Source organism: Ostrinia nubilalis, chromosome 1 (assembly GCF_963855985.1).
Source record: "Ostrinia nubilalis chromosome 1, ilOstNubi1.1, whole genome shotgun sequence".
NCBI lineage: Eukaryota > Metazoa > Arthropoda > Insecta > Lepidoptera > Crambidae > Ostrinia > Ostrinia nubilalis.
Window position 1 is genome coordinate 989,784 of NC_087088.1, and position 8,878 is coordinate 998,661.

Consider the following 8,878-nt stretch of genomic DNA (forward strand, 5'->3'; position numbering starts at 1 on the left):
CTTTTATTCTGTACTAGTAGAATATATAAACCCTGTACTCTCAGGGTAGCATTGTGGCTACTTCTGCTAAAATTAAAACCTTACCAAAGGAACTTAGTCTCAAGTTCCAATTTGTAGCATTAAAGTAAATTTTGTGCACTGGGGAACTGAGGGCCCATCGTCTGATTGGATTTTCTTTATTTGCAGTAACTATCCAGAGCTCTTATTTTCGTATGTAGCCCTACGATTTACCTCCTAAATATTACCATTCATGAAAATCATCTTATTTGGTCAGATTCAGTAATTTGGTATTTGACATAGTTCATCTGAGGGACCACATTCGGCGGGTTGTAGCGTCCAACTTACAACACCTACAAATTTATCATTCTGGCTACATTTGTTTTAGAGGTTCTGCTAAATATGTATGTATACGAAACCTTCGTTTTCCACAGTGGCCTCTCGAAGGGAACGCACATTTTTATTTTAGGGCACACGTACCTAGTAGGTAGGTAGGTACTACCTACACACATACATCATAGCTAAGCATACCCCAATGACTACTAACTTCTACTGGAATGATTTAGTAGAGATGGGTTATACTAGGTAAATTTGATACTAGGTGCACCTATTCCTAGTATTTATTAATACTCGATCCAAATACCTATTCCACCTAGTATGTAGTAATTTAGCATACTTGACGCGACTAGTGCGGACTAATCCACGTAATATGACTTTAAAATACAATTTGATATTGAATTATAATTCCTCCCTTCATACTTCAACAGGCTTAGGACTGGCAACTTAAAAATTGGCGTATTTAAAAGATATTATGAATTTCATAAAAATATTTACATATTTTTTTCTTTTTTACATGAATTTACATGAATATGGTTTGACTACGTTTGTGTGCGTTTGCTTCGTCGCGCTCAAATTTGTTTGGTCAGACAGAGACGGAGTAAATCTCTACGTTCGCACATAAGCTTAGCGAGAAATACTAGGTGCGCGTAATACACGACTACGGATTACGCAATAATAACCTCTATTACTTTGTTGGTAGGGTCGGAAATCGTGTAATTTATAAAATACTAGGTGGATCAAGTATTTTAAAAATTGGAATAGGTGCCGCCTAGTACTGTAAAATACCTAGTGTGTGGATCTGTTCTAGTAAATACGTCTCATCTCTATGATTTAGGCAAAAAAATAATGCTACGAAAGCTATTATTTGAAGATTTGTCCAGACAGTCTTGAGCTACATCACATTTTTCCCTCCCTTGGGGAGAGGGAGGCAGGTATGGGAGAACTCGGGATATTTATAAATTGCAAAATATTGTAAATTGTTGTGCAATTTTAATAACTACGCAGTTTTGAAAAACTTCAGTTTACTGTAGTGTAGGAAGTTGTAGCCTTTGGTAGGTACCTACAAATATGAAATTCGAGAATCCTATTATTCCAATCCTACTATTTTCCTATAGAAAAAATAAAATAAATATCAAATTTAAAAATTATTTATTCGTTAATAAAATAAAAATCACAGAAACCGGGCCTAAACTAGTCAGTCTGAAACATTAAATAAAACATAATCACTGGTTCACTACTTAGATTCTTCCTTCTTCTCCGCGGATTTGTCCTGGATCGGGATCTTCCTCTCCTCAACCGGCTCTGCCCGGAAGGCTACCAGTAGCAGCTTCCCTTTGTCCAGGTGGCACTCCACACGCTCTGGGGGGAACCCATCAGGCAGCAGGAACCGCCTCTCGAAGTGACTCCTCGTCCATCCATCCTCTCGCTTGATCTCCTTCTTCCCCTCCACCAAGATCTCATTCCCAACGGTCTTCACCTGAATCTGTTCCGGAGAGAAATTCTGGACGTCCAAATGCACTTCCACCTTCTTGCCGTCAACCTTCACCTCCGAATCGGAGTAAATTCCTTCGATGCCATGCTCCTGCTCGATAGGAGCTGTCACTTGCTTGATGTACTTCACGGGGTCGCGGAAGAACGGGTCCCTGGCTAACAGGGCAAACGGATCTTCAAATGCCCTGGCGATGGGATCCCGGTACGCCAGATTCCTCATATGTCGTAACCAGTACGGCATCAGAGACATTTTCGCAGATATTTTCACTTGGCACTTTTGTTTTCACGTCGCGCGTCGCTTTGACAATTTCAACTGTTTATTTTCCGCTCGCGCTCGGTCGTATTTATACTCCGTGGAAATAGCGCGATCTGTTGTCGAGAAGCTACGAGAAATGTCACGAATTTTCCAGTGAAGTATGAAGTTAAAAGAAAGTTCTAGAAAGCGACATCTATTGATATATATGAAAACTACGTGCAAACTTATAGCAACACACTTATACAACTTAATATTGTTTATTTTAAAATGTATAAATGGCCTAGATTTATACTTGTTTTTATATTATAATTTGTCATAAATTCCACAAAAGCCACAAAGAAAAATACTTTTTTACTCTAATCTTTGCAATTTTCCATTTGAGCAACACCATCTAGTGGTGAATAGTTATACTAATTAGTTATACTTCTCACTGCTAGATGGCGCTGTAATTTATTATCGGTCATTGACCAAGCTGCAAATAGAAGTGCACCACCCAAGTTTGTAAAAGCGCATCTAAAAATTTTATGGAAAAGTCTAGGTAGACCCATTCACAGTCTAGACCACAACTACTGCACTGTATCCAGATAAATTTAGCAGTCTATTTTAATCCTACATAATCTTACAGATGACTATAATCTAGTATTATATTATCTGTGCTATAATATTGTGCAATAAGAAACACTGTTGTGCCTTACGGCTAGGGTTGCCAACATTTCATCAGCGAAATATAGTATTTTCCAAAATAAGGTGTAAAAAAATATAGTACATTTAAAAAAAATATAGTATTTTATGGAAAAACAAAAAAATAGACAAATATACATTTTTTAATTATTTATTTTTATAAAAACTATATTTTTTTGCAGTTCTTGCGCTGTGTAACAGTTTTTTGTATAAAATAAAAGTGTCATATGCTTTGTCATATTCAATTTTTAAATTAATATAAATCAAAAGCTCATTTTTTATTAATGATACACTACTTCTGTTTCTTTCTTCTCGCCACTTCGAATTCATAACCGAATATATCCTTTCTGTAAATGCCGAAGTGGCGGGAATAGAGAGCAGGAATGAAATTACTTCAAATAAATTTGGTAATTCATTTTCAGTATTTTTTAAAATATGCTGCCATTTTTGGCCTGTAGTTTTGTCAGTAAAGTCACTACAGTCTTTTAATTTAGCAAAGATTTCATTCAATATCGTTATTTCAGAGTATAGGTCGTCCATTTTGATACTCAATTTTTCTTGTAAATTTAGAACTTCTAATATTGTCTCACAGTCATTAAATGAAACCTCCTTTTTTAAATTTAATTTTTGGATTTTAAATAACCAGTTGCTTTCACTGAAATCAAACCATTTATTAAGATAGTCTAAACATTTATCAAGAAATAGCAAAAAAATCTTTTGAATTCCATAACTTTCTGTGGGGGGGATTTTGCTTCTAATGATTGCAACATTTTTTTTGTTTTGTAACCAAAAAAAATATCTTTTTTACGTTGTTCTAACGCCGATTTTAAAATTGACATAATATGTTGTGATAAGGATAGAGACATGCAATTTTTAGTTTTACAAAAGTAATACGATAGAGAATAATACAAAGCAATAAAAACCACCTGTTATAGGGGCATTTTTTGGAGAAATTTATCAAATAACCAAAAAAACACGAATTTAAAAGCAGTTTTTTTTTCAAAAAGTATATTTTTTTATTATTTGTTGGCATTTTCTGGGTATTTTATGTATTTTATTAGTATCGCCTGTTATTTAGCATTATTATTGTTTTTATTTTATCAGGATATACCTCTTACTTTAAAAGTTATTACGTTTTCTTTACGAGAAGTAATTGGAAGAAAAAAAATTCTATAAAAAAATTAAAAAAAATCTCAAAAATTTTTTGACCTCTTTTTTCTCGAAAAAAAAAAATAGGTCTAGTTTCACATGTTTTCATATGTGCACTTTATCGTGACTCACACTGTATATTTTGGGGATCTTCAGTAATCCAGTCATATGTACTCTCTTTTCCACTCCGGTTTATTTTATTTGGAGTCTTTTTGGTATTTTTCGTTTTTTAATCGGCGTTAGCGGCGCAATAGAATTTGACGCACTTTCGTTATCACTACCACTTTCCATACCTAATTTATATAAGATTTCAACTTTTCAAAAGAAATAACAACATCTAGTTGAAAACGATTCTGCCGATAAATAAAGCAGACCAAAATATCGTTTGACGACGTTAAAATTTACGTTGTCAATTTGACATTGACCAGTTCGTTACGTGCGATGGGGCGGAAAGGTTCTGGAATGGAGGCCGCGTACCGGAAAACGCAGCGTGGGACGTCCACCTACAAGGTGGACCGACGACATCGTAAAGCTAGCAGGGAAGCGCTGGACGCAGGCCGCTACCAATCGATCAACATGGAAAGCATTGGGGAAGGCCTATGTTCAGCAGTGGACGTCCTATGGCTGAAATGATGAAGTTCGTTACGCAAGCGTTCGGATACCTACACGCTATCGGCTATCGGGTATGTTCACGGACCTCATCAAAGGAAATGGTACGTGCGCAATAGGTTATATGACTTAACCATCTTAACAGTTAAAAGTTACTTTAAAGGCGCGTTCTTATTTTTTTTAAATGAAGGATTTGTTTGTTAGATTTGTCGGTGTTGAAAATATAGTATTTTTGCGTACTATATATTTTTTCAACAGTATATAGTACGCAGACCCGAAATATAGTACAATACTATATATTATAGTACGGTTGGCAACCCTACTTACGGCTGATGCAATATTTTTAAAACTTACCTATAGAAATAGCAATTTAAGGACTAATTTTATAATAATAAAATTAATTACATCATTTATGCCTGCATAGATCCGAATGTGGATCCGAAAATACACGAAAGCGGTAGCCCCAGGTTTGATTCCAGCATCAGTGTGCCCAATAAAAAATCGTAAGCAAAGGGGATTTTGAAAGAAAATGTAGGTCTAAATGCCGATAGCCTTTTTAAACGAATTAATTCTTTCACAGTGAGGAAGAATGAACGAACGGTAGGTAAATATAGACCTATAGTTATTAGATTTCGTTAGCCTAATCCATAAAGCAATTTACCGCTGATTTAAAAGCGACATTGTTACCTCTCTTGAATAAGCTAATATGAGTAGGTATTCCTGAATAATAGATCAATACTCAATACAGCCCGAAAAATCATATTCGAAAAATCATATTATTCAGATCTTTGCGAGCACTTACTTGCTGCTGCCTTAGGTACTCTATTCCTTGCAACCTCCTCAACGGCCTAACGCGATAACGAGAGTATTAGTAATGTGTGAAATAACAAATTACTAATAAACTTTTTATCTTTTACTAAAAAAATCTTCTCAACTGCTCCAGCGGTTACGATCCATATGCACAGCGTCAAAACGCACATGTTGACTCTTCCACCGAGTCATCAGAAATGCGTAAGGTGCACTGGCAGCTGTCGTGATACTAGCATTAAATCAAATGCTGCTGATACCTGTATGTTAAAGGACATCGGAGCTTCAGGGATACCTCAAACGTTCGTGAAACGGTCCCGTACGGGAAATACTTTCTGTTAAAATGATTTACTTACCTTTAACATTAAAGGGCTCTAATAGAAAATACACTTTCGTTGGCGCCCCTTTACCATACCATAGAACGATCCTCTTATCAAGAGGACCGATCTACCTTAGAGTGACTAACTAAGTACACTAACTACTTACAGCTGCAGCTGTATGTGACAAAAGACAACTCATATTTTCCACGTGCTTAAATCGGAAAAGATTTCACAAAAAATGTAAAATGAGGACTATATTATTACAATAAATTAACTTATACTAACATTGATTAGTTAGGTACTTTATCACGTCTCAGTGTGGTATTATTAAAATCTATTATACTACCTAATCCCATTCCAGAAATGTAAAATCTTTGCTAATCCAATTGCGTGGGAACCCTAAACCAGATCATCCACAAATAATTACTTAAACAATTACTCGCCCTCGCCAACAAAGAAAACCAACAATGTGTTTAAGAAACCCATTACTACTTGCGAATCGCGTCAATGCTACGTATACGGGACCCAGGGAGGGGGCCACTGTGTCGGTTTATAAAGATACGGTTAAGATTCAAACTCCAGTTAACATTTGGACATTGAAGTGACGGTTGTAGAAACATATTTCAAAGATGGCAAAACTTACGATTGTAGTGACGTTGGCCATCTTGTGCGTCGTTACATCCAAACCATTGGAAAGTTATGAAAACATAATGGGTGAGTATTTTGTCTTCGTTCGTTCGTTTCAGCCAAATGACGTCCACTGCTGGACAAAGGCCTCCCCCAAGGTTTTCCACAATAAACGGTCCCGTGCTGCCCGCATCCAGGCTCCTCCTGCGACCTTTACCAGATCGTCGGTCAACCACCTAGTAGGAGGCCTGCCCACGCTACGTCTTCCAGCCCGTCTTATGCTCTCCATTTTCATAATATACTAAGACCTGCGTACTCTAATATGACCACAACTTCGTTTTCGGATTCAGACGCAGAACTCAGTATCGCACCAGCTCACAGCGTCCAGAAAAGATTCATCAACCCTGCTCTGACTTCGGGAGCCTTCGACGACAGTGGATTCAGCAAAATGAGGACTAAGCGGAGGTAACTTAAACATTCAGTATAGGTTTAATTTACTATTTATTCGTTTTCCCTTAGCTTATGTTATGTAGTTACATATTTAACCTTTTGTATACTCTTGTGTAGCGAGGACGAGTGCGAGAAACTGCAACTATGCAAGCTTCACGCGCGCTCCAGGCAGAACTTCATAGCAGCGTTTGAACTTTACTTTGTCAAGTAAGCATAATATTCTTAATGAGGGTTTTCGCGAATGAAAAATCCGCCAGATGGCAATACGTAGACGCAAGGTCCAAATGCTGCATGATTGGTTATTTTTGACATGACATTGACAGATATGTCAAAATCCACCAATCACGCAGCATTCAGACCCCACATCCACGTCCCGCCATCTAGCGGATCTTTCATTCGCGAGGGTTTTCGTTTTTGGAACACATTCCATACAAAAGATGAAGATAAAAACATAAGACTGTCAAAATGCCTTAAAGTTTTGATAAAGACAACAGTCGTTAGGTAATAATACGAGTATAGCTACTTGTACACGTTACCTATTAATTTATCTTGTTTCTGTTCCTGTTCAGTCAATTTCCGATTCTCCATTTTATAAACTTTACCGCATCACTCTTTATTTAACTGTGCTAATGATTATTTATTTCAAACAGCCGAGAGAACGCGAGGCTCTGGGACCACAGGGCGCGGTCCATGGCAGAGTGTGAACAGCGCTTCAACTGCTACGACAGATGATGGAATGCCTGACCTTCATGTAGCTTAATATCTAAATTATTTTAGCAATTGGTAATTAGTTAAGTTATATTCACTTTGGCAAGTGGCCTGTACTTGGCAATTCTATTCGTGGACATTTTGTATGACCACGCAACGTATGAGACTTCATACAAATTTCATACACCCCATGTCAATGTGAATATCTTTAATTGAGATCTGTAAGATGATTTTATTCGATTTCTAGATATTTCGTAATAAAACATGAAATAAAAGACTTATTGTTTAACAATCCGTTTTATTTCTCACTTTGACAGGAAAATCAAACATCACCACAAAATATAAATGCATAAACCACAATTAAAATAAAACCAAAAAACACTTTAAAATAAATACACCATACACACCACAATGTTAAAAATCTTTTCTTAATTTTACATTATTACTTAATTTAATTCGTATATAGTTTTGGTAACAAATAAACTGTTTTTCTTAGTATCAACTAAAGATGGAATGTCAACGTTAGTTAATTTTATATATATTTTAAATTTATTTGCGACTTGTTCGTTTGTCTTCAAAATACTGAAATAATGCGCATGTACTCGTTCAATGAGTGACACGACATTTATTTAATCGGAAATTATGATCAAGTAAGGTAAACATAAATAAATAATTTAGATCAAAGATCAATACACATATTAATTTGATGTACAAAGAGGGTGTAAAGGCCCTGGATAATTACTATCATAAGTTGACAAAGTACAAACATTAGGACTCAAATTAATATGATTCACAGTATTTCAGAAGTCAAGAAATGCTTCTTTCGCAGTTGTTCGTTTTCATTGTTTTAAGTAACAATATAATAATATGTAGCTTGAATTTATGAAGGCAAATAACTAACAACATCACACAATATTCATTCCATTTGGTACATTTAATAAAAAATATCTTTTAAAAACAGGTTCTCCTATGAACCAATTCGTCAGTTCAAAATCTACGTCAATTTTCGCCATTGATTTGTAATAAGTTGGTTCGACGTAGTGTTGACGAATCACGTGACAATTTAATACGAGAAGGCATAGTAAATTATTGCACTATGACACAGTTTATTCAAGTAAGCCGTATTTTGTCTCGGGAGTGTCCTTGAGTTAATAACAATGTCACTCGGTACGCAGATCGTCTACGCACTCTAGTTGTAACAGTAACAGAATGTCTTCTATGCTACACGGGTTTTATGCTACAGTGGAACGGTTATGAGTAATGCTTCAACCACCACCGCATGCAGATCATCAACGCCGGCGTCCTGTCATTGGCCTTTGATCGCACGCGTTGATGTGGTTGAAGCAAGGCGTATGCTTAAACAAGTGAGTCGTTCTTACGTCCCGATATAAAACAAAAACACTCACATCTATCACGTCTATAACCGTGGTGTTCTCGCGTATCT

The 8,878-nt window shown here is 36.2% G+C and overlaps 1 protein-coding gene across 1 annotated transcript; it reads left to right on the forward strand.

The window, feature by feature from the left end:
* Window positions 1-5,991: 5,991 nt before the first annotated feature.
* LOC135075626 (uncharacterized) lies at window positions 5,992-8,240 on the forward strand. The gene is made up of 4 exons (XM_063970071.1): window positions 5,992-6,363; window positions 6,627-6,741; window positions 6,844-6,933; window positions 7,377-8,240. Exons 1-4 carry the CDS (start codon window positions 6,279-6,281, stop codon window positions 7,456-7,458), a joined length of 372 nt encoding a protein of 123 aa, XP_063826141.1. The 5' UTR covers window positions 5,992-6,278; the 3' UTR covers window positions 7,459-8,240.
* The last annotated feature ends 638 nt before the right edge of the window (window positions 8,241-8,878 follow it).

Excerpts from the sequence above, each read along its gene's own strand:
- LOC135075626 (XM_063970071.1), top strand. The coding sequence starts at position 6,279 with ATGGCAAAACTTACGATTGTAGTGACGTTGGCCATCTTGTGCGTCGTT. Across the intron at positions 6,742-6,843 it reads AAAATGAGGACTAAGCGGAG|CGAGGACGAGTGCGAGAAAC; the intron begins GTAACTTAAACA and ends ACTCTTGTGTAG. Across the intron at positions 6,934-7,376 it reads TTTGAACTTTACTTTGTCAA|CCGAGAGAACGCGAGGCTCT; the intron begins GTAAGCATAATA and ends TATTTCAAACAG.